This window comes from Ptychodera flava, chromosome 13 (assembly GCF_041260155.1).
Source record: "Ptychodera flava strain L36383 chromosome 13, AS_Pfla_20210202, whole genome shotgun sequence".
NCBI lineage: Eukaryota > Metazoa > Hemichordata > Enteropneusta > Ptychoderidae > Ptychodera > Ptychodera flava.
Window position 1 is genome coordinate 38,475,408 of NC_091940.1, and position 27,667 is coordinate 38,503,074.

General features: G+C 37.5%; 1 protein-coding gene across 3 annotated transcripts in view; it reads right to left on the reverse strand.

Annotated features, from left to right (window-relative positions):
* The window catches only part of LOC139148405 (ras-responsive element-binding protein 1-like), a 30,393-nt gene extending 8,874 nt beyond the window's left edge, over window positions 1–21,519 (reverse strand). The window contains exons 1-2 of one of the 3 annotated variants that reach the window (XM_070719846.1): window positions 21,409–21,519; window positions 652–1,421 (exon numbers count right to left, since the gene is read on the reverse strand). In XM_070719846.1, the coding sequence (XP_070575947.1) occupies window positions 652–1,421; window positions 21,409–21,514 (876 nt within the window). In that variant the 5' untranslated portion in view covers window positions 21,515–21,519. Of the gene's footprint in view, window positions 1–651; window positions 1,422–4,820; window positions 4,959–13,317; window positions 13,473–21,408 lie in introns of those variants that run through there. The other 2 variants (XM_070719848.1, XM_070719847.1) reach the window with 2 other exon arrangements.
* Between the last annotated feature and the right edge of the window lie 6,148 nt (window positions 21,520–27,667).

A 27,667-nucleotide genomic window follows, 5' to 3' on the forward strand; every position in this document is an offset into this window, starting at 1 on the left:
ATTCAGTACGCAATAATGTCAATGTTTTCAATGCTGCAAAGTGTTACAATAAATCAAAACAGCAGACTAACATTGACATAGGTACCAGGATGTAAGGTCATTTAGGGGTCATGAAAATCACATATTAATGATTTAAGCATGTTATGAATTGTTATTTGATTTCCTCTTTAGGATTGCTAACATCTTCAAGGGCCAGTAACAGCAACTTTTGATGATTTTTTTCACTGTATTTGTGTTTTTTATGTCAGCTACAGTTTCTTGTTCTACTCAATGAAGAATGTTGAGATACAGTGTTGAGCTTGTCAACTCAGCCTGTACATGTATTAACTGCATTGTTGTTGTTGACAAGTGAATTCTGGTATGGACTAGCATTCAGATGCAAACAATAAGAGTGCATCTTACATGTACAGACACTGTGTTGACAAGGTGTAGAACAAGAACTTGCAATGGACATACAGAACAAAATAATGGAAAGAAATCATCTAAGTTTACAGCTACTTGCCCTTTCATGTTCAATATTTTTTGTATGCTATTTATCTCAAGGACCTGACGCGTGATTCTCATAAATAAATAAATAAACAAACATATACGTCCTTGAAATATTGAATTACTCCAAATACTAGAACAAAGTTCAACTTTCATGAAACTCACCTTTTTTCTTCTCTTTCCACCTCTATTATTGGCGTAACTTTTCTTTTTCTTCTTTCGGTAGGTTGTGATATCCCAGTCTTCATCACTGTCATACGGATGTGCATCTAAGGAAGATGACCGCGCCCTCCTCCTTCTGACACCACTACTGCCGTTGATTTTGCCTGGGTCTCCAGCTACACCGGTGTCGTTCATCCCCACTGTAACCTCTTTTGATGACACTGACTCATCAAGGCTGGCAAGGGATGATTCAAATCCTTCATTCATACTCTCACTGCCATCCAGACTGTTTCCACTGCTGTCCAGATGAGATGACATATTCATCCCTGGAAGGTTGCTGGAATCTGAACCTAACATCCAGCTGTTCTCCGACACACCATTGCTTCTTTCTTCCGGCAGATCCTGTGAGTCCACATCACTGGATAGGTTTAGACTCTCCATGTGCTCTTTCCTGGATATCTTCTCATCTGCATTGTTTGCTGGGAATGTAATACTGGCTGTTTCTATTTTGGGATTTCCTTTCTGTGCTAGGGCAGCGACCGCCTTCTTAGGACTGGCCATTTTTCTGGAATGAGTTCTTAATTTGGTGTTGTGTTTCGTCTCATGGTCTGTCACAGTGATGTTCAGGTGCACACCATTGCCATCTTCCTCCAGTGTTGGCTGATTGGCTCCATGCTGTCCTGTGGTAGCCTCGTCTCCGACCTTTTCCATCTCTGTCATTTCCTTCGTCAGACAATTTGTGCCATCATTCAAATCGTCCACCGCAGTCCCAACTGAAAATGCATTCAGAAACAAAATTAAATGGCATACTATTTGTATGTGAATTATAAAAGTTATTACGACAGATCATGAGCCTGGCTGGATTCAAATATTTCATTTACTGAAATTCAATTCACACACATTCAATGTTGGCTGATAAGGCATGGTCCACTCATCGGGAAATACTTCTAGTAAAAGCTTGTTTATTGACTAACCAATGGAAAGCTTTTTATTAGGATGCAACTTCACACAACCTACATGATCACAGAGACAATAAACTAGAGGTCCAATCAATTATCGGGCAATCACTGAAGATGAAGAGAGGTGATTAATTTTTCAACAAAGCCAGTGGGATCTGTTGCAAGACTGCTGTGGCATGGTATTTTTGAAACTGATGAAGACATACACTTGATGAACTATTGTTATTCACACACATTCAACACAAACACACACCAGGATGTCATATTTGCATATATGCACTGGCATTCCAGCTCTTTGATTAGACAATAGCGATGGACAAAACAAAGACACACCCACAGCCTGACAAAAAATATCAAAAGACCCTAAAAGAGACCTCTTCCTAACAGGATGAAGTAAAGAAAGCTAATTGACTACCATCATATTCCTGAGCCCCACTGTAAAAGGATGTTGGGCACCATGGCAACCATTGTCAGCTGCAAGCTGAGCTAAAAATAGAACCACTTTCAGTAATCATATGTAGTCCTCATGGGTAAAAAGAATTGTATTAATGAAATATGTCTACATCCAGGCTGTCTTTCTCACCATCATCATCATCACAGACATCAGCCTCCGTTCTCACAGGCCTCACCAACCTGCTACTCCTCAAGAAATACAAACATTGATGTATCCAGGGCAACCGTGATGCATACACAGAACACATGAGCTGAGAATTACCTTTCCTACGTATTACTGTGCCTCAGACACCTACAACAAGTGTACAAGTGGGTTTGAGGATCACTGACTAAACTGTAAATACATTTACAGAGAAAAACTGTCATCACAGATGGCAAAACATGTGAAAATACAAAGAAACTGCAATGCGACGACAGTATGACAATGAGCCCTCATGAAATAATTATTCAGTATCTCCAAGCAGTATCGTCCGAATCATTATTTCTCAGAACCTAATTCTTTTATTTGACATGATATCATTGCAGGCTGTATCAACTAGGAAGCCGTAGCAACATGTGTGGATGTTCCATTGTATCTGCACACACTTTTGAAATTTGCTTTATTTATTCATCCACTATTTTTATCAAAATAACTCCTCCACCTCGAATGATACAGCAGACCACAATGTTGTTACAGTTTATATTTTTGAGTGAAAATAAATTAGAAAAACGCAAGAAAGTCTCATGCTGGCAAAATCTTGACTCGACTGTATTTCACTTTTGAGATCGCATATTTGAAGTGCTTAACCTATTGACAGCCACTGTAAACTTGTAGACAGTAGTCACATATGGGTTTGGGTGATTTTTCAACTTGCAAGTTTGGGTGCATTCTGGCCTGTCTCCATCACCGGTGGGTTATTTTTGAGAGGGAAAAATTACCAACACATATCACATTAGGCAATACATTGTCAAATTGTTCAGGATTTTTTTTTTATTTTCTTTGGGACTGATTAAATGCCTTTTAGAGGAAAGAATTCGATTTGAAGTCATGTGATGTGTATAGGAGCTATTTCAATAAATGTCAGATGTCATCAATTTCAATTTTAAGACACTTTATCCTCCCTGGATCCAAACCATTATCTATTGATGAAATTTAAAACACGTCATCAATTGCAAGTCATCATGAGTTTGTTATCAGTGATGTAAGCTCTCTCAATGGCATCACTTAAACATTAAAAATGCCTGACTTTGATAATTTGTACAGTGTAGATACAGATTACTATGTGACAGAAGCTTTTTATCCGTTTGACTTTTTCTCAGCTGTTACACTGGTACCAAGTTAAATCCTAGAGGGGGGTTGGATAAAAGCAATTTGTTAGACAATTTGACCATCTGTTTTCAGTTCATAGGCATATTTCCTCTGACTTCTCAAATATACACAAAAAATTCCTCATGTTCCAACCAAGATATGTAGATTGGTAAATTTTGCATGTTTTGCAGCAACACAATTCCTGTGAATTTTTTGACCGTTTCATCCGAATAAAACAGTGAGAATAACAAATATATTTGTCATTATTTCTTCATCAGTCTACAAGATTCCTACAATAATGCATCCATTTGCTGAAAACATACATGTTTGTAATGGTTATAATTGGCCACAAAATACTGTATTTCCAAAACACCTGCTTGATGGCCATGATGGCTAAAAATATGTTTTCTGACACCAATTACATCCACATACTGTGGGAATTTTTGATGCTGAAACCACAAGTCTAACTGTTATCTTATCACTGGTATCTCCTGCTTTTACACTGATGGGCTGCTGACAGCTAAAGATATTCTGAAAACACAAAACCAGACATTAAATTTATCTCAAAATATAATAGAAATGTTTTTTATAATTGAGGGCTGAACATTGATTAAGCTTTGCAATTTACACTTTACACAATACTGAAAAATGCCATTCCCAATATTGACTGAAAATTCATATTTACCAGACTACATTGAACAAGTCTGACATTGTGGATTAATTTTTAACCGATGGATTCTGTAAAAGAACATCGCTAGGGGTAGATTTGGGGAAGACTGCAAGAAGAGAGAGAAAAATTGAGGGTGATTTCCGGAGGAAGATGGCTTAGTTAAAACACAGGATGCAGATGGGAAAAACGAGATGGAAGTTCCAGAGCAAACAAGCAGACACTGGACCTGAGTCCTGAGACCAGCCTTGACTCCGACAATTCATCCCAACTTGTGTAACCCTACACCGGTGGAGCATTCCTAGACTTCATTTATGTCTACTATGTGAACTGACACAGATACACAGGACCATACGTACACACTGATGCAGGGAGATATACGCCTCTGCATCAACACCATCAATCAACTACAAGTACCCTAAACATCCCCCAGATTATTGAATTTTTTTTCACTGGCTTCCTATGTATTCATATATATCCTCCATGAATAAATACGCAGAGGTTGTGATGTAACTTTGTATTATAAAAGATGTCTGCATCTCAAAGGCTGGCTTCCAAGCCAGCATGCATAATATACATTTGACAAGGCTTGCACTACTAAGCGTAGGAAGAGTGAAACATCACATCTGTGCATGCCTACTGGTATCACTTGCTAAAATTAAAACCATGTCAATTAGACACGCACTGCCTTGTCATCACATCATCTTCCATTGTCATGGCAAAATTTGGTCATTTTTTCACTCATGACTGACAAGTTTGACAAAGAAGGCTTCAGAAAGTGAAATACCAGAAATTCCATACTCACTGACTTTCTCCAAGAGAGAAGCTGACATCCTCCACATCACATCTCCTCTTACAAACTAACTGCCGGTCACATGACTAGGCAATATGCAAATGAGATACGACATTGGTTGCTAGGTTGGAGGAAGTGATGGGGCACTGTTAATAGCATGAATAGGATTCCTATATCACACAGCCTGTACAGACAGGTTTTTTTCTTCAAAACTTCAAGTGACAATGTGACATTTCAGAATGTGTTCATTCAAAATAACAATAGCACTGAACAAAGAAAACAAAAGCTGGGAAGAGCACGAAATTATTCCTTGTGTTTTTCCTTTCAGTATGCTGGATTTTCTAATTTTTTGAACGTGGAGGAAACAAGCTAAACAAAAATAAGATCTTCACATTTGACTTGTACTTCCTGTCTTGAAGGAAATGCATGATGAACACCAATACATGGCAGTAAGAACAAGACAAGCACAGTGTCAGCTCAACCACATTTAAATTAATTGATTATTTTCACTTCCGTAATTAATTAATGCTTCACACGTTAAGGATAATCTCCACTTATTTGTTAAAAGAGAGCTTCAATAAAGGTTTTTTCATCAGCACTTGAGAAAATATTCCATGCATGTGGATGTGTGTTCTCATCTGGTATCCGCCCTGATTTCCAATAAAGAGTCTGCTATCTAATTGGCCCAGGATTCATATAAACTAGTTACATTTCTGTAAGTCCTCCATAATAATTATCAATAGGAAATGACAAGTCAAAAATGAGCGCTAATACTACTTTGACTGTTCCATTCTCCCCTGGAGGGAAGATAGCCCAAGGATACACATGCATTTCATGAGCAAATATGATTTCTACCTGTGCATCTTCTGAATCTGAAAGAGCACGTTGAAGGACCAGATTGGTATATTATCAATGGGGAAAGGAGCCACACCATCAGATTAGCAAATACCAACATGGAAATGGAATTAAATTTTTTGAGTTGGGATGTGTGAAACAGCAGGGTTCAACTGAGAACTTTACCACTCCTGGCAGCAGTTTGAAATTTTCAAGTCGAACACTGCCAGTTTTTTTCAACCCTTGGTAAACAATGGTTTGATCTGATCTCCCAAGACTCTACTTTTTACCAGCTGCTTTGCTCTGATGGGATTTGAGAAAAGCCTGTTTTTTAAAATCAATTTTCAAGGAGCAAAATTCTCCTCTGGCTGATAGGCATGTACTGTGTAGAAGCACAGGGCTGGTATCTCTATCAAAACTCTCAAATTTATCAAGTGCCTCTTATCTGTAATGACCACATTGTCATAATGGTCTTTTCCTTAATACTAGACCTTTACAAAAGTAGCCAGCTTTCACAATTTTCAAAGCACTGCACAGGAGGGAGGAACCTCTGGTCCTATCTTCTACTGCATCAGTAAAAGATGCCACATGATTTATTAGCAAAAGACACACTGACATGGGTACACCATACTCTATTAAGCATACAGATCTGATGATGTGAAACTGCATTTTAAGTTACCATCAGCATCAGATTACGTATCTGGAAGTCGTAACTTCAAAGATGGTGGAAACTATGGTGAAAGTTGCCTCCCACCCTGATTTGACATAAATCCATGTATCTGAATCTATGTAAATTATACTCAGATTCCATCCTTTCCTTTTGTTCTGAGTAATTTAAGTCTTTTGCCTTGACAGGATCTTGAGATGGCAAGCATTCCATGGAAATGGGTGGAAGACAAGAAACCATTGGCGCCTTTACAGAGACGACACACACTATTAGCATGTGCATTCCCAGACAAAAGCCCCTGCATAGAAATATGGCTATTGTCCACTGATAAAATCTGTTCAGGCAAGACCCAGATTGCTTTGTATTCACTAAATAGCATTTCCCCTTTCTCAATGACGATTAACAGAAAATGTATTCACACTAAGGAATTGTTCTATTCTTTACTGAATGCTAAAGCTGACAAGCTTCTCTTGCTGATGCGTTGCCATCTTCATTCGGAAACTGAATTTCAAATTTTCTTTTTAAACAATCTTTTGAAATGCATGCAAGACAGGAAATGGATGATTATACCATGGTATGTTTTCTCACTAACTTACAAAAATGTTGAAAAGTTTTCAATACTTACAGTACTGCTGAAAATGTATAAATAATGTATCCTAGATGTGTCCCATCTCAACTTATATCTTAAAATCCACAAACAAACTAAACTAACAGCATTATGGCTTGTAGACTGTGGCATCTTGTTAACTGGTTCAGTTGATTCAGTTTGTATCAGCAAGTGTATATCTGGAATTTAGGTGGCGTGAAGATGAAGAAACTCAAAAACAAAATCTCAAATCTGTATTTTGCTTATTCTGACTGTTTCAGTCCTTTGACTTTGTGAAATAATCAAAATGGTGGGTATCAAATTTACTTAATTAATTGAAAATATTCAAAGAAAACAGAGAATGCTGGTATCACTGAGGAAGTCCCATAGTGTTAGCAAGTCAACATGAAAAATACCTTATAATTCATTATTTTTTTCAACAACAATGTTGAAAGAAAGCATATTTTCATTCATTTTACTTGTAGTTGTGGAACTCTGACGATAAATTGCAATATATCAATACAGATGAATGATTTGTTATTTCAAGAAATTACATTTTGACATGGCTGTGTTACAGGCAGAAATATCTTGTATTTCCAGGGCAAAAAATGGAGTCACACCTGAGTTGCCATGGTGACTAAGTGAATGGATGACGGTGACCACACAGATTACACAGAAAGTTATGCCATTGGAACACATGACAGGAAGTGGCAATGTGTTCCTGTAGGAAAGCCTGCAGTCTTAAGTTCAAGATCACTGTTTTCTGAAACAAATTATTAATCTCTTAATCTCTGTGAAGTAGGTCTGGTCAGAAAATACTGAGTTCAGACCATTTTGGAGGATCTATGTTCAGACACAGGAAACCAAGTTACTTGTCCTCACACAGAAACATTGGTGTGGTGATACTAATCAATAATTTAGAAAATTCATGCAAGTTTATGGCAACCGAGTAACAAACTACAAATCAAAACCAACACTATAGTACCTTGTTAACAAACCTATTTTACCCATGAATGTTGTGTATAATAGCCAAGATACCAACCCATAGGTTTTTATTTTGAAAGGTCATCAATGAAGGTTAAAAGTGTGTCAGGTAACTGAGTTCTGTTTCAAAATTAATATTTAATCAGAAGGAAACACAGTTTATCAGATTAAACAGACCCACACCGTTGATGCTGGTAATACTACATTTTTGAAATTTTTTTGGCTCAAGTGTTCCTGTTAAGCATTATTTGGCTGTTTATTTTACACCTTTTCCTTAACTCTGCAATCTAGACTGGTTTTCCTGGACAAGACCATGGGTACATGTAACTCTTCACAGTTAGTCATTTCTACGTAAGGTCACACTCACCACTGTTAGAATTTCCTGAAGAGAAACACTATTTCTTACTCATTGATTGGACAAATGAATTAAACATTCACATATTCAACACAAAAAATTTCACCAGGATTAGTTCAAAATGAACTCTTCCCATACACACACCACAATACGCCATACCCCATCAGATTACCCTAATCCTAATAGCAATGTTTGGCATACTTTTTGTCAAATATTTATAGAGAAGCCACAAGTTTCCGACTGACACTATTTTACAGCAATGAAGTTAGTGGCCATAATTTGTATATTGAAGCACACTCTACATGTTTCAATCAGGATTCGTTTTACAGTGTGGCATCACAATATCAAGAACATGTGAACCAATCCAAAAATTGGAAGGTCACCAGATACAAATACCTAATTTGCATACTATCTATTTCTAAATCAATATTTAACCATAAATTGAATGTAAATAGCAACACTTTTACTACATTTTTATGAGATGATATTATATCATATCTATCATATCATCATGAGAGATTTTTCTCTTTAACAATGCCAATGCCATCTATATGTACCTCAATTATTTTACTAATTTTTATGGATACATGGCCATACTTCTTTCAGAAATTATTTCTTAAACAACATCATATAATTCCTTGCTGCAGTTACCATCTGTATTTTAAATTAGTATTTATTAAAATAAATAATTGATGATAAAAGGCAGTGTTGACAATGATTTTTTATTCCAGTGGTACTGTCACCATGGAGATGTTTAGGCTCAAAGTTTAGATTTCAACTGTACACAAAATGTATTATTACGGTCAACATATGTGATAGGAAGATTTGAAAGTGACTGATTTGTGAAAGAAAATTAGTCTGCCAATTATTTTTGTTGACGAAATTAAAGTTTTAACCTCATCAAACATACACTGTAAGTTATCAAAGCATGGACAATTGGCAATGCTATAGATTTGTCAGAGCAGAAAGCCCATAGCTATGCATCTGTTGATGGGTGTGGCCTGATCCACACAGCAAAACTTTCACAGCATGCTAGACTGTAATTGACTCCATCTCAACTGCCTTCAACTGTTTAAAGTTTGATGCCTCAAGCTAGCTTTCACGTTCACATAGATATTGGCAAATCTTGAGGATTTGAAGGCAAAAGAAAATTATAGTCGCCATCTGTTTGAACATTTCACTGCCATGAAGAACAGGTATTAAAGGTCTCTCGGTATGTTTCATATACACGCAATTGTACAGACTGTACAACTGTGGACTAATCTTCAGGCACTTACAGTAAATTCCTGGCCTAAAAGACTGCAATGATGTTGTTTGCTTAAAATGCCGGCAGGGGAACTGCACTTGTCTATTATCAGGCATTCCCATAAACTTAACAAGAATAATAAACAATTAAACACTATTGAAACCAAACTCCATGTTGGAACGATAAGCTAAACATAAAACAAAATAATGAAGATGTATTACACCTCTAATCTTTGAAATCAATGCAATTTGGAGGAGTATAATTTTGCTTGACTTTCCAAGCTCACAAAATTTTTACAATTATCAATTTTTGTGATGAATATGTTTGAAATGTCAAATTACAAAGCAAAAGTTGGCTGTCTCTGCCATTTGTTAGATCGTATGACTTTCTTGATTTGTTTTTATATTGTTCTCATATGTCAAAAGAAAGATCATCACACAATATCCAAGATTTTACATTAGATTTCATTAATTTATTATAATTTGCTATCAACTTGAGTCTGGAAAGGTGTTCACCATCCTAAACTGCCATGCAGCTCCACTAACTTCTGCATTATACTCCTTGCCCTTACCCTAGGAAACATTTGGTGTAAATTATGAAAATTTAGGGACAAATTATACTTTCTTGAGAGTAACTTAAACTGAAAGGATGTTCCTTAAGTTTTGAATTCATCTCTAACCTAATATGGTAAACCGTGGACAGACCTCTTTAATCCTACAATCTACATTTGCATAACAAGGTTTTCATTCTGCCCCACCCAATATAATGAAATCAAATACAAACCACGACACAGACGTCTCTGTTTCAAGGAATTTCATGAAATCATCTTAGTAGGAGGCACTTCTAACTCAATGGCGAAATCAACTTCACAGTCTAAAACTCATCAATATTTTAACATTTTCTCTGTTGCCATAGAGACATGACAAGAATCGTGGTTATTCTGTCACACTGCTTTGACAGTCTTTGATGGTTGTCATGGTGACAATTTTGCAAATTTGAATCAGATAACAGCTACTTATTAAAGTCTTCTATGCCCTGGGAAAAAATGGAATACATAGAGACTTGCCTTTATCCTGTTTTTCCAAACAAATGATGTGCCACTAATATTCATCAAAATACATTCAGACAATAACCTTTAAACAGGTCTTGAATAAATATACAGCCGTTATGAAAAAGATTTGTGAACTAATAAAAACATCTTGAAGCAGGGAAACTAAATTTACTTCATATTTTCACAGAGCATCAAACTTTCAAAGCTATACTTTACAAGCATAGACAGTGCATGCAATGGAGCAAGTTTACATTTGAGATTGAAACACACTTGGTCATCAAACACCACCATTCTTCTCTTTAATTGTTCATTTGATCATCCACATTTATGGTATACACCTGATTCTTTCAGCAGTGGGAACAGGCTGTCATACAATAGGTGACCTTCTGTTTGGTTTTATTATCAGTTTTAATTTTTATCTTTTCACATCAGTCTGGGTACAGTAATAGCACGGTTGATAAAGAAGTTCCAATGGATAGAGCTGTAACAACCATCCACTCAGCCTGAATGGCGACACTCTACTGTATTTTCATCATCTTTCTATCCCTGTTTACCATCCTTGGAAACATCCTTTACAGCACAAACAAAAATTTTACCGCCCCTCTTCCAAGTCCCTGTACATGTAACATAGTTCCAACCACACCCAGGTATACAGTGCGGTGGGGCTAATCCAATCCGTGTAAGGACTAAGTTTCATTGCCGGTGTTGAGACATTCCATCAAACTCTTTTGAGCCAAACAGGAAAACAGAAGATTGGTAAATTTACCCATACATCAGTTGATAAGGTTAGGGTAGGTTGCCATGGTGACAGCAGAGAAATTTGAGACCTGTGACAAACCTTTAATTTGACCCCAATGGATTTGCAAATGACCTCACTATGACAATGTCCAGACCTGTACATGATTGAAGCCATATTTTTACTTCAGTTTTTCATCAACATTTCTGGGCATGAAAAGAAGAAACAATCGCTGCTGGATCAGAAACTCAAAAAACATACATCTACAAATATACTCTAATGTGAAAACGAAAGCTCTGAATCTCGGAACTAATTAAACAGCCTGAAGATATCATCTCCATTGGTTGAAATCACTGGGTTTACTTCCCTATCAAATCCAATGTGCACTCCCCCATGAATCAGTGTCATAAATTACCTGTCAACGTCTATTGGTGACATACATCAGTCACACAGAGATCCTATTGAATCAAATTCCAAGCTTAATCACAAAACAGACACAAATAAACATACACATATACACAAAGATAGTTTGATAACTCTTGTTTCATTAAAAATCATCTTCAGTGAACTGTACAAGATCTGATGGCTTCTTAACAATGATGGGAATTACTCTGATACAGGCCTCTAGGTGATAAGTTTGGTGTGCATAGCTGCAAGGCATTTTTGTCACGAGTTGGTGGGTGGACAGATAACACAGCAAGACAACCTGGTTGCAATGGACTTTGGAACCACATCAAATTTCCCTCCGTTTTTTTTGCTACGGCGTAGTTGTTTCATTTTCCTTTCTATGAGCAGTTGCTCTAGGAACAAATTCCAAATAAAATGAGCAGTTTCCAAATAAAAAATTCAAAATCACACCAAACACGAAGGAGAAAATGACCATGACCCACAAGGTTGATTTCATTTGCAGGTCATTATCATTGATGTGTGTAGTTTTCCGTAGTTTGTCTTTTAGTTTTTTCTTTTTTTGTGTGTATTCTTAGATTCAAACAAATTAACCCAGAGAATAAAGTCTAACCTGCTATGATATACAACTCTATCAAATGTACTAAATATGTGACACGATGTAATGTTGACAAAATTTACATCTTGGAAGAGGAACTGAACAATTCAACCATTGCGCATATTTAAAGTTATAATCACAGACCACTACTGACGTTGTTGTATTGGAGAAATATGAGCTGCTCACGCAGTAAATTTAAACTATACCTCCACCCTTGACAACATCACTTTGGCAATGGGCCAGCAATTACGACAAAAAAATTCTTTTAAATCATTCCATTTTTGATGTTTCATGGCAAAGAAAAAAGAAAAAAATCCATGGAATCTCAACACCTGTTATTCCTGTACCAAATACTGAAATGACAAAACCAACCAGTGAAGGTTTCTAAAAGAACTGCTTGACCAACAACAGGTCAAATAATGACCACTGCTAACCGACGATATCTTCACCTACCACTGATGCAAATCATCATGAGTTCCAGGTTAGATACAATGCCAATACATCATCCCTGACTAACATAGTTTCTGGTGGTCTCATGGTTTTATTGAAATGAAAAGACACCATACCCATGGCTTCACTCTCTCATAGTCAAATTTCCATACTGGGACTGAATTCAATAACATCAGTTCAAACGGCCATTTAAACCTTATGTCAACAAAGAAACAAGTCTATACAGTATGCAAATGAGCCGTAGTCACTGTGTGTCTGTCCCTGACCAGTGGACGGCAACTCCTCATTTTTTTTTATTTTCTTCAACCCATCCATCCCCTGGCTTATATGCGCAAACAGTCAACACCCAAGTTCAATGATGAATTCCCACATCCTGAGAGACACATCATCAATGGACTTGAGGTTCTGATGACTATCTGGTAAAAATGCCATCACTAGTCAAAAAGAGAAAAAAAACTTGGAATGGGCCACATAAATGCAAATAGGGGTGGCTCTGTACCTGGAAACACTTGAGCATTGACACCAAGCCTTTACAATGCCCTCTCTCTCCACATAAAATGTCTACACATGAAGACAATCATACTGACAATTGGTTACCTTTCTAAGCACACTGTCTTCGACTTTGTAGAGATATCCAATCGTAATCAAGCAATACAATCTGCTTTTTTTATCCTTCACCAAACTGTAGTTGATGAGGCAAGCCACCAGTGCACAACTTCTATAGTCACCATTATCATTTTCCTTTGACCTGGTGCCTAGTAACTGCTGCAAATTCCTGACCATACCACTTCAGCAGAATTTACACGGGGTGTACAGCATCGAAGTCTGAGGGACTCCCCATAACTGGTGAATTATATCATAATATCCTAACACAAATGCATGGCTACTAGCATCTGACATGTACGTCAATGGAATTTTTTCTGCATCAATACCAACTCCAGACGTCATGAACGACTTCACATAAAATTATACACAGCCCCCTCAAGGCACACAGTACATTGTGCTACCGCTTGGGAACAATGGCCACTATTGACACATGCAAGACTTCAGCATGGGAGCAAGTAATTCATGTAAAAGCCGTTGACTGTACACACACAACAGAGAGGCATCAGACAAACGAGAAGGCTCAGAAGCACACCTACAGAGAAGAACAGCCCAGATGAAACAAACCATAAAAGAGTTCTATAACATCTTTCTGTGATCTAGTCTTACCCCTCTGGCCGTTTTTTTTACCACCATTAATTTTTTCCATCACATCTGTAGACATATATAAAAGGTGACGGATGTCTGTCACGCACAACCGTATCAGATGAATTTTTTTGCACGTTAAAAACTCAAAGAAAACACAGGTGCATACGTTGAACCTTGGAGGGAAAAAAATGATAGGAACCCAACATCCGTTTTTCCAGTCATTTGCTCTTAATACTCTTATTGAGATAGCTTCACAGGAGGAAACAATACTGCCTCTTATGAAACCTCATCAATGATTATTGATCTTATTACCATGGTGAGGTGATAATGGAACTAAACACACATTGTTATGCAAATTACAGCAAGCTGACATCAAACATGCACGTAGGCCGTCCGCCAGCCATGTGGGCGCAGCTATCGTCCGCTGGCTACCGATCACTGCATCAGTTAAACTCATCTCTTTTTATAAACTGTCAAATCGATCACAAGATGAACAAAGTTCGTTGCTTTTGACATCGATCTCCCATGACCAGGCTAAGGGCAAAATACCGTCCAATGGCGGCTGCCACAATGAATACTTCTCTCAGTATAGAAATTGTTTGATACAACACAGTGTATGAGAAGTGAGCTAAGGGAAGTCTTTCTTTTCAGTTGATACAAGGTACTCCCTCATTATGAACTCTGGAAGTACTTCTCTGAAAGCAACTGTGACACACCGCCAACCAGGGTCCATGATTGAAAGTTTTGCCTTGATCAATTTATAGGTGCATGAAGAAGTCAAGGCATCAATGTACTCCACAAGTTTCTTCCAAAATTCAAATCACAAAGCCAAGCATTTTGGATGATGCCCACTTGGCTGGCCAATGCCTCAGCGATGCAACTAACCTTTATAACCTCGACGATACATAAATCAACTAATAATGGAAGCAAACATACAAGACCCGCACTGGGCACACAGTCCATGTAGCCGACAATGACATGCAAATGATATGCGGTTAAGGTCTCCTCAACTAACTTTCAGCTGGTTGTTCACTTTCTACTATTTTTATAGTATTTTATACAAAGGCACAAAACTATTCTAACCTGCAACTTAAAACTGATAGTGATTTTGTAGCTCATTCTTTACTATTTTTCTTAGTTTTTGGTAGCCGGTAACAGACACTTCGTGTTCGTGTCGGCTACATGGACGATCTGACCCGCACTGTGGCACTTTTTTCAAAATCAGCTCAGGGCTTGGTCCAAAATCCACAGAATCTAATGTGGAAGCGCTGGAGCATATTTTGTACATGAAACGCTAAAAATTAGAACACATTACTGGGTGTTATCTCGGTGCTCTAGTACCTTTGCAAGAGCGGGCTGGAAGAGCGTAGGCACTTTGTAAAAAATTTCAGCCTGCAAGCCAACTACCTTGCCGGCTGTAGACATCTTTTGTTGTCCTGTAGATTTCATATCGGTGCCTAGCAACGCCAGTCATTACGGAGACATTTCTCACACAGAAGGCTAACAATGGGATATGTCTCAACATGCAGCCACTTCAATAAAAGATGCAGTTCACAAAGATGACGTTTTTTTTTTCTGTCTCTCTTATCTAAAAACTCATACATTTATCACTCTCTCTTTCCACACCCTATGCCCTTCACATGTAGTCTTTACTATGACAACCCACTTCATCCATTTTTTTAAATCTCTACTACACAAGACCTACTAAAGTGTGCCCTGATGTTCGACACACTTTTTGCAGTGTAAAAAATATTCAATATCACCAAATGATCTGCGATAGGATCCTTCATGTAAAGGAATGTGACATAAATAATTCTCAAACTGAAGTATGGGGTCTCCATTGTTGTTCATTTTACATATGTATGTCCATCAGTCGGTGACACTGAGTGTAACCACACAAGCCTGAGCATGAATCACGGTTTCTTTTTCAGACATTTGCTTTCAAAGGGAAAATCTGTTCGACACAAACGTAATTAATCTTTTTTAAAAAACAAATAAAATAAAACGGATTGACTTCTTGTGTCTGAAATTCAGACATGTTAGCTGAAGCTGAAAAGTAAAATTACTGGTAAACTGTGTAAATGAGTAACAAATGACTACCATTGTCTACATCTTTAAAATTCAGAGATAGAAAAGGTATGATAATATTTCACTATAATTCAAAATTCAAATTTCAAAGTGGAAACGGTACAGCAAACAACAGGAAGAACAATGTGTTTCACACTTCCTTCTTTCATTTGTCATCAATAAAATGAAAATGAACAGTACAAGTGGTTCCACTGATTATAAACACTATTTGGACATGTCACATTGGCACGGACAGCTTGGTTTTGAATAATTTCTAACACCTTTGGCCAAAATTCTGTTAATCTGTACTAAAATTACTGATGGTAATTTTTTTGAGAACTTTTTTAAAGGTCAGGTGGGTCTGACTTCCTCGTCAGCTGCGGATGAGAAAATAGTTTGGATTCTTTAATTAGGTGGTGATTCAACGGCAAAGATGACAAAAACTTGGTGACAAATAGGTGTGTTCTGGTGAAGTCTGTCGTCACACATGCCACCAGAGACTACTACCTCTGACAGAGCAGTTCTGTTGAACATGTCACCAGCTACGATATACCAATGTTCACGAATACAACAGCACTTACACCGTCATGCATGCTATGCAATTCAGTACAAAAAAAAACACGCAAAATTTCATAGTGAACAACTGCTATCATAAATTGGTGAAACGAGATGAAGTGAACTTTTCTCGGTCAAAGTTCACATCCTACATAGATTATTCTGTTTACATTGGCTGCAATTCTTGTTGGTCATTTCATCATTTATAATTATGGACAGAAAGAAGTTTTTTACAGAAAATTATGATTTTGATGAATTATCTACATCAAACATGATCGGTCTCTTTTTACATCCATAGAAAGAGACATTATCACAGAAATAACTCTTTAAAACTGTCAATCACAAAAATGCCAACAATTTAAAAACACAAACACAAAGATTGTCAGTATACAACTGTTACTGTCACTGTATAAGATATTTTACAAGCAACTGACGCAAACTGTGTATAGGTGAAAAAGATAACCACATTCTCAAAATTGAACAGCAAAGGTTTACCATGGAGGTACTTGTCCAGTTCTGCCTAGTGCTATTGTCATGCACATAGTGTTGTCCAGGACAATAGGAAACAGAATGGGCCATTGTGTCATACCAATCAAATATGCTGTTTCAATTCACAGTGAAATTTACATCAGGGCTTCTCCCCATCGGTGGTTATATAGCTGGATGCCGTGACCTCCCAGAAAAAGGACAACACTCCCTAAAAAAGTATGAATCGTGCATCACTGTGACTTATCAAATGGTAACATTTGGGGTGGTTTCTCAGGGTTTCCATGCGAGACTGGACATTCAAATTTCAAAACACCACACATGGTATTAAACTGTACAAAACTTAACAGTGACAATGTGGAAGAGAATCTACTGAAATCATGAAATCTTGTCTGTCCTTATCCAGTGAATCTAAATTCTTGGCAATGCTCCAAGACAACATAATCTGGCTGTAATGTTTCGAAACAGAGCTTGGTAACTAGGTTACACTGGAAGACAGAATATGTGAGCTTTCAAATGTATAGAATTGCGCCCTGTAACAGTTATACCCAACTAAAGCTGACACTTCAGTATACTGCTGGCGTAGGATACCATTATTTAATGCCCCTATCAACACTACTATGTGCCTCAGCGTCTCTATTGAAGTCTGCCCGTTCAACCAGCCACTCCAGTTTAATCTGTACTTGAAGTGCCATAGAAAGAACCAAGTGATGAACATTTTGAAAACGTAAACACATCAATATTCCTTGAAAAAGTGAAGAAGCCATTTTCAAACCTGCTGTGATACAAATCCTTTGTAGAGGTATCCATATTAATTACTATCATAGATGAGGATTGGATGCTTCTCCCTATAAACTGTACTTTTATACAATATTAGATGACATGTGATTGTTCACCAAGGACACTGCCACAGCCCTTTCCCACACAGACAGATCGGTAGTTCATGACTTTCTCATTCATCTATGATGACATACCAGTCACACTACAACTTAAAACCTATTTGTAATTGCAGGATTCTTTTTTCCAAAATGGAGATTTCTTACTGTTGAAAACTTTCCAAATTTCAAATTCACAAATTGACAATTGTCTGACAATTAACTTCCTCCCTTTGAGAGAGAGAAAGAAAAACAGAAAGAGACAGACAGAGAGAGTCCACAACACTATTCAGATTTGAAATTTCAATTAAGGCCATAAGACCAATTCACTAGAGTACCAACCTTGAACAAAGTCTATATACCAACAGTCTACCTTGAAGACGGCCTGTGTCATTTTACAAAGCCAGTGTCCTTCACCCCAACACGTTCATCTTACTCATTTGCCGTTATCACTACACACTGAAAATGCCCAACATTTCCTGAACATAAAACACTCAGTACTGTTTACATGTCATGCCTTCAACACAGTATACATAACTCAACAATTACAGTCAGACTTTATAACTTATATGTGGGTAAAAGAGATAAAATTAAAATAACAACTATCCATGAAAATCCCAACAAATCAAAGGCCCAGGTCCCATGACAAAACTATGGAATTGATTTTTTTTTAAGTTTACAGAAAACCACCACAAATCATGAAAACTTGGTTAGTCATTTCCATCTGAGTACATGAGGATGTTATGTGTGTCTCATAGAAGTGACCATTCTGTGGCACAAAATGGTAATTGGCTGGATTTCACAAGATTTTTCTGACAGGAAGTCATCATTAAGAAGCCATTACACTTCAAAGAAACAAAAGTCCATAGAAGAGAATCCTAACACCCATCCGTTGAAATTTTCAATTTATGAGCCATGTTTTCATGACAGAGATTCTGATGTAATGATATTTAATGTCAACCATTTTTTTGGGTCATGATGAAGCCTTGAAGGGAAGTCAAATTTCTTTTCTCTTTGATATTTTTGACCTTTTTCGCTGACAGATAGTCATGAGGTACCCTGCTAAGTCAACTGAACTGAAAAGTAATGGAAAGATGGAAACACTAAAATTTTACATTGTCAGACATTTTCATTTTCCAGTTTCAAAACTAAAAAACGTACTTATACATCCTTTCAACATCCTTTGTATAGTCTAAACAAAATGAGAAAAAATTTCCATGCATAAATTTTTGTTTTGATGTACCAAAACTTTCTGCAGTTGCATTGTGAAAATTCACATAAAAATGTAAAGACTTCACCAAAAAAAACAATGGTGACTTGTATGACACCCTTTGCGAGGGCAACACAGACCGCATGGCAAACTTCCTCATTTTCACAAAACTTTACACAAAATGACAGTGTTCACTGCAACTTAGTCTCTTCATTTCCTCTCATACCACATGAGATTATGACTTGGGTGCAGCAGACTCACATCTGGCATTAAAGCCATCACTGCAGCCACACAATGCTATCACAATGGAGTGCATGCAACTATTTCAGACAAGTGTTGAAAGAGCCCTTGAAAATAGGTCGTCTCCAACAGGAAGAAAACCTTACACCCATATCCAAGATGGAGAACACTCTTGGGGTCAAAGTGAAAACAATATACACATTCCCTTGTACTCTTGTAATTTGAATTAATATAATTGAATATCTAGATGAATGCTGGAGGAAGGTTTTACAGTGCAATAGGATGTACAGAGAAAGAGGTATGTAGGTGGAGAGGGGTTGAGTTATGCACACCGACTGTGGACGATTTATAACACCTTTTCAAACAGACAATTTGCATACAAATAAAACCACACACAACAGCTAATTCTTGTTAGTCCAAGCACAGTGAAGCCCTAATCAGCATCAAACGTGTATTTGAACAAGACAGTTTACATCATTTTTTTCTGCAAAATTTTCATTTTGAAAAGACTGACTTGAGAATTAACTCCAGGACCAATGTGACCTTGGCCGTCGGGGTCTTTTGTGCTACTACCTGCCGCCATGTCACTTTATACCTTCACACAAATCAATAAAAGGGGTGGACATTTTAATTCTGCGTATTTTATAGACACAGTGAAGGTATGCGAAACTCAAAGGACCTTCTTCAAAAAGTTGATATGCATAATGACTAAAATATTAGCATATCTTGACACTAACTCTGAGCCCCTTTATTCAGTTCTCTAACTATTCAATTTACTACCTGGCTAAATCTGGTAGATATAACAGGATAAAGTTTAACTTGCTCTGTTGCTATGGCAGCACTGAAATTCCTAAAAGATTGAGAATGTCACCTAACAACATCAATTTCTTCTTTTATTGAACTGAGTGGAGTAGACCACAAATTGTTGCCCTCAACATTTTCCCTTCAATGTGTAAGAACAGCAGGTTAATAAGATTCAATGTCACACCTGTACACAGTCCTGGTTGAAAACAAACCAAAACGCAACCTGTCATCATGATCCAAACTGAAATCAACACTCTATACTGGCCCACACCCCATCTCTAAACTTTGAGGAGTTAACAAAAAACGTGATGCGGCTTGTCCAACACCAATCTCATTTGCATCTCTTAGATGGGATCAATAAAACACTTCAAGAACCAACTTGCATCCTTTCATTCAGTCAGACTGGAAAAAGTCATGTCATACCGAACAATCCAACTTTCCTTGCGAGTTATACATTTCATGAACTCATCGCGTTTTCGACTGCTTTCTAAAGATGCATATTTTTTTTTCATCACAGGGTGCACACATCAAGGTATACAAAAGAGCTTGGAGCCTCGTCTGATATGTGTCGGCCATCTTGTTTGTCGAGGGTCTTAAAGAGCAAAGAGCTGGCATTCCAAACCGACACCATTTAGGAGGACGTTCTGTGCACGTCTCCATCACTTCCGCATCTCTTGCATACTAAAAACTTTCTTCCTCTTGCATGCATTTTCATTCGGGAAATGCAAACGGGACCACTTGGAAAACTTCCCACCGTGTCGCTGAGGAAGCGGGCAACCTTTAGGTCAAGATGCGCTCTCCCTCATTGTTTGCGCTGCGCATAAATTGTTTGCACACCTAGCACTGATCTTCACGCTGTTCTTCAAAAATTCGCCGGACGTTGTCAAGGATGAAGGAGATTTTAAAACCACGAAAACTTTCATGTGCCATCACAGAAGTTTCTGATAAACTTTCAACCCGGAGCAACTATTTTGCCGAGTCCCCTTCGAAATGACCGAAACCAAAGGGCTCGCCCAGAAAGGAAAGGTGAGAATGATGAACGGTGCAAGTCACCGCCCCGCATCCCACAAAAGAGCCAGGCATTGAGCTGAGGCCATACACCACAAAAGGATAAACTCACACTTCTCGTGTCTCTCGCTCGGAACTTACGAAAACTTTCGACTTCCGCGTTCGCTTGGTAACTCGACATCACTCACACTCCCCATACATCTCACTTTCAGAGCTAACTAGAAAGTTCATCACCATTAGAACACAACTCACCTGCGACACGATTCGGGTTGGCCTGTTTACGGCGCGACATCATGAACACCAAATCTAGTCTAAACAAATCAACATCGTGCATGCATAAAATATTAGCCGGTAACATGGCGGGTTTCGACCCTGATGCGCATGCTCAAAAGATACGCTTTCCCAGAATGCTACAGGTGTGGCGCAACTTTTTAAAAGTTTCTGTCGGGCAATCCACAAAAATGGATTACTTTCACCGTGCTTTATGAATATCTACACCGATTATATTTAGATGTATTCAGAACCTAGCTCTTTGTACTGCTTTTAAATTATTACCGCCATCGCTTCGATTAAAAATGTTGGCTGGCCCACCGACGTGCCACCTCCATGGTTGGCAAAGGGTCTATTTTCGTTCGCTCCAACCAGTCTGACCAGAGAAAATGTCATGGAATGTGAAAAAATATTGACACCGTCATCTTTGAGTGTGCATTATCTTGGGTTAGTTTTAAGGAGTGGTGGTAATCTAGTAGGTGATATACTAGCTGACATTAGGGGGATATTTGAGATGGGATATTTGCACTTTAGTCCACAATGAGGTGCTAATACAGTGCAAAAGACAGACACCTAATCGATACCGAATAACACGTGTTACTTCACAGGTCTGAAGACATTAATAGTGGCATTAGAAAAATTTTGTGACACTTGTGTTTATTAATTTCTATCGTAACGAGGAAACTTTTAAGTTCTGCCGATGTTTTCCAAAGTATTTTAAACTAAACCACCAGTTCAGAAAACTGTGGTCATGTAATTGTTACGTAACATGTACACACTGGTTATCCGCCGGTGGATTACAATTCCAGTCGTCTAAGCAGTGATCGCCTGGCTGAGAAGATAGATTGAGCGATTTCACTGACCTTTGACCGGTATTCCAACAAACCGACATCGATTGTGCCACGTATCACAAGGACATCCAGCTACGGAATATTACCCGTATCGACTACTGAAGGAAAAAACGAGAAATTAGGAATGCATATTTTGATTCTAAAGGGAGAACCATTTGATCTCGGGGGACCTTTAGGATATTTGGAGAAACAAAATTGTCGGCAGGTGAAGAAGAATAGAGAAAAATTGAGCAAGTAATGTCTTGAGAAAAAATTGATAGCAGACCATAGGGAAAAAAAATGTCACAAAATTTGGGAAATATGACTCTCTCATTCTCTGGAGGTGCGCCACCTTTGGCGGAGGTAACATTTTCAAAATACACGAGGGGGTTAAGTCCAATGTCTTTTTGCCAGTATTTGCTATATAATTAATAAACAGTATAAACACACAACAAAAGTTAGGTCAAAACTGGTTCCACAAAGGCTTTTGTTGTATGCTACGTATACTTATATCTATAAGCGACTGAGGAAGAACCCGAACTGGTTTCGAAAAGTGGGGTCAAAAGGTCAAGGTTATCTCAGACTCACTCGACTACGCCCACGTCTCGCCATAGCTTATTTTAAATTATCAACCCGGTTGTTAATTTTCACACTAATAGTCAAAACACAATATAGACGTAAAACACATTAAAGCACTTGAAAGACAAGATGGTGATGTATGAAGGCGTTTTCCCTTTATTACAACGCTAACACATGATAGAATACCACTCGTTATTTTTAGATGTTACATGATTGGAACTAATTTAGGATATTAATTGGATTTTCATATTTTTTCAAATTTCTCAAAAGTGTTAGATGCCATATAGATGAATGTTGCAATATCGAATTACTCATAAAAACAAGTGTTTAATGTAAAAAGAAAAGCAGATGAGATAACATTTGTAGATTAAATCGACATTACTTCACCATCCAATTATCCCAAATTAGTTCCAATCGTGTTATTTTTGAATGTGCAGTTGTTAATCAGTGACATGTAATTAACTTAAGCATCGCACATTAAAAACTGGTAATTACGAAAACAAATTGCATTGTTTCCACATGTTGAAATAAAATGACGCAGGACAAACAATAGGACAGGAATTACTGCCACAGCGGCGGGAAAAATTTGCTCTTCTACACCCTCGCACCGAAATCCAATGGTTATAAGAATGAGAACAGTGCTCGGAAGAACCTTAGGCCGCGCCGTCTAGACTTTTCTGTTGAAAGTTTTACGCGCTCCAACACATATTGAAACTATCGAACTCAATTCAAAATGCACACTAGAAGAATAAATGAGAAAAAAATCAAATCGGGATGCAAACTTTTAGAATTTAGACGAAAACTACTAAAACTGTGACAATGTTGGAAATTTTCCGCTTTGTTTACGCAATGAAGTCTACCTCCTACCTCCATGGTACACCTTGCCAGCAGTAGCAGCTTCCTACTGCACCGTACAAAATATTATCACTTCCAATTTTCTTCCCTAGTCGAATCTGATTAATGACCCTACATAGGCGAGCTGAAGAGTGTTAGGCCTCAATATTTGTGATGGCCTAACTTTTTTCCTGAATATCTTTCGCTTCATTAATGTCCTTTATTATGGACGACATAAGAGTATAACCATGAGGGTAGAAGTGGAGAAATCCATGCTATAACATAATGTGAAATGCGTCAAATGCTTGCCCGAGTAGAACCACAAATGTTTAAATATGGGAAAGTGGAAAACTGAATATGAAGAGAAAACTCTTGCTGTTTCATACGAGTCACCATTAAATTGAATGCGCTCCATTATCATTCATTAAAGAAAAACCCGGCGCGATCACCCCTTTCCGACGATGAGTTCACCGCTCCAAAAATGGCAGCTACTCGTAAATGGGCCCAGGTTTTTGCGAAAGAGGTGACGAGGGGTGTCTCATGTGTTCTTTTGTTCTTCAGTCTTGGCTCCGTTGTCTAATTTGTTTTTAGACGAACAATATAAAACACAGCCTGGCCCTAAAAGTATCAGTTTTTTTTTCTATTTGTCATTTTTAGTACTTTGTCATGAACAGTTCGGAATATCCCACAAGTGTCACCAAAGCATTTACATCAATTTATGGATTTGACCGAAAAAAAGAACTAATTTTGACAGGATATCAAAGGCCTGCCATGTGTATAATATATCGCTATTAAAAATTCATCGTGTACCTTGTGTCACCCTGCACGACAGACTAGTGCCACAATCTTATGCATAGAGTGATCGCATCACTTATCCCTGCTCGTGTAATACAATTGTCGCATCTCTATTTTCTATCATTTTACCTCCATGATCGAATCCATGTAGAGCTCGTGTATCACAATCTTACCGCATCTATAGTAAAGTGGGTCGTAGACCGACACTTCCGTAAAGAAAATGTTATTAAACAGCTCTTCAGAAAATAATGAAAATTACTCAATCTAAACATACTCGATATACCAAAAAGCTTGAAGACTAGTTCACGCCCGCTCCACCAATGTAGACCCTACTTTTCCCAACAAAACAATAGCGTTGTACAATCGGATTGCAAAAATGGTCCTGGACATGGTTTCAACATGTGCAATGTTATTTTCCAGAGGATGGAATACAAGAATCTGACGAAGGAGAGTAGAAAGTCGAAATAAATGACGTCAGGACTTAGTATGCACAAAAAAATCGGGACTTGAACAAAGGATCCAATGTTTAATTTTCTAGCCGGTCATTTGTCAAGTTCCATTTACGTCGTGAAGTTGTGTCCGTTGTCGATGGCCATTCTCCTCTATCTTCCTTTACTTCGATGCTTTCATCGCTGTCTGTTATTTTATCTTCGTTATCGTCTCCACTGCTATCGTCGCCGACCTCCATTCCTTCAAAATTGGCAGCTACCGTCTCCAACTCATCATCGCCGACCTCCATTCCTTCCACAGTGGCAGCTACCGTCTCCAACTCATCATCGCCGACCTCCATTCCTTCCACATTGGCAGCTTCCGTCTCCAACTCATCATCGGCGACCATATCTCCGCTACTTTCGCCCAGTTCGGCAAACCACTTCCTCTCTTCTGAAAACATGAAGTTTCTTTCTTGGTTCGGCACGTAGACACCGCCACTTTCCCGAAGACTTTTTCCATAGACGTAGAGACTCAAGAATATAACGATCAAGACAATTGTGTACAAACGCATTGACATTTCTGAGCAGGTAGCCTGTTATCATTCAACCGATACGAATTCACTCAAATACTTTTTCGGCAAGGCGAAACTTCTTGAAAATGACTGGATAGGTATGCACCAAAACGTCTTTGCGATTGTATTTATATCGATGGATCCGAAACTTTCAATGTCTTTAACAAAGCTAATGCTAATCACTGTAATTGGAGCTTATTGTATCGGAATGAAGTCAGCATGTGTCCATCGCGATAATGATATTTTTATTGTAATAATTACCATATCATAAAATCGATATGCTTTCAAAGAAGAAACCAATGTTTGCACACGGAACGAAAGACTCTAGAAATTCGTGTTCATAAATGATTATTAAACAAGTATTGTTTCCCAGACAAATATGGCAACGATAGAGAAGAAATGTTTGTATTCGGCCTGTAATTGGAGCCATGAGAATGCCAATAAAAACACTAAACCCGAAAAATCGAAAATGAATGTGGATAATGTGCATATTCTTTTTCGTAATTCTAATTTTAAATGTACGATATGTGTAATATACACAACCAGACATACGTGATGGTATATTGTAAATATAATATACAGATACATCTGTTGTTTTATTTTGTAGACATAATACACACACACACACACACACATAGACACACATATATATATTATATTATATATATATATATATATATATATATATTAATTATTATATACACATACATACATACATACATACATACATACATACATACATACATACATACATACATACATACATACATACATACATACATACATACATGACGCATAACGCTATCTGGTAAAGATTAGCAAATGTTCGACTCTTACCTTAATTAGTATACTTTGACATCAAAATATTAAAACAGTTTATCAATGAAAACATCAAATTTAATCATTTCTCCCAACATGTGGTTCAGTGTTTATAACAGTTAATGAGAGAGGAAGGGAAACGTTTCGTTAAAATTTTAATTGACTTTTTTAAATGACACTTTCGGGACGTGTGCAATCACAGTAAGGTTGCCAAATATTGAAAATCATAATAGATGCTCTGAATAAAAGGAAATTTAAATTTATAATTTCCATTTTAAGAAGTCGTTAAAAGAGTCAATATTTTTTTATTGTTGTTTGAGCTGTTGTTTTTTTAAAGGGTTTCTCTCTGTCTCTCTCTCTGTCTCTCTGTCTCTCTCTCTCTCTCTCTCTCTCTCTCTCTCTCTCTCTCTCTCTCTCTCTCAATTGTTCAAGTTTTTCAGGAAACTAATGTTGTTTTATGATACACTTATACTTTAATTATTCGCCAGTCAAATAACTTGCGCAGACGAACATTTCAATCAAGTTTCCAAGTTTATGTCGGCTCAACATTTCTTACACGGCCGTTCTTTGCTCTTGTCTTTTGAATTTCATTTCCCAGTCTTATATGTTTATGTGCGCCTTTCTGTACAGAAATAAGATGCAATAAGATATGTTTTTCACAGTTTGTGTGTCTCTCTGTGTAGACATAAGATGGGTTTTTGACATTTTACAACCTTTGCGTAATTGCACACGTCCCGAAAGTTTCAATTAAAAGGCTATTTTACACTGTAAATGAGTACATTGTCTGTAAAAGGGCTCTCTTAATTACTGTATTCAAAATTTAGACCAAAAGTAATAGTGTTAACTGTATTTAATCATTATCTCCAAATGAAAACTGTACAAATGGTAAAATGTTAATCATTTTCTGTTGCCGCATGTTGTTTTTGTCAAAATATTTCTCTGCCATCCACGGATGATGCACTGTATGATTATCAGTGCTAGGAAATAGAGCCCAGAAAACTAAAGCGACCTCTACGGCAACTCGTTGCGAATGAATTTCCGTTAGTGTTGCAAAATTTAAGCCGTATACTTTCAATTAAAGCAACGTTTGGCAACCTTGGTATTTCGTTTACCCAGTCTTATGTGTGTCTATTTCTGTATAGAGATAAGATGGTTTTTGACATTTAACAACCTTAGCGTGATTGCACACGTCCCGAAAATTTCAATTAAAAGGCTATTTTACACTGTAGACCTTAAAATGAGTATATTATCTCATGAAGGGTTTCCTTAATTAGTGTATTCAAAAATTAAACCACATATTGATAGTGTTAACTATATTTAATGATATTTTCTCTGATAGACACACTGCTGAGATTTTTTAATGTCACAGTACCGTACGTTA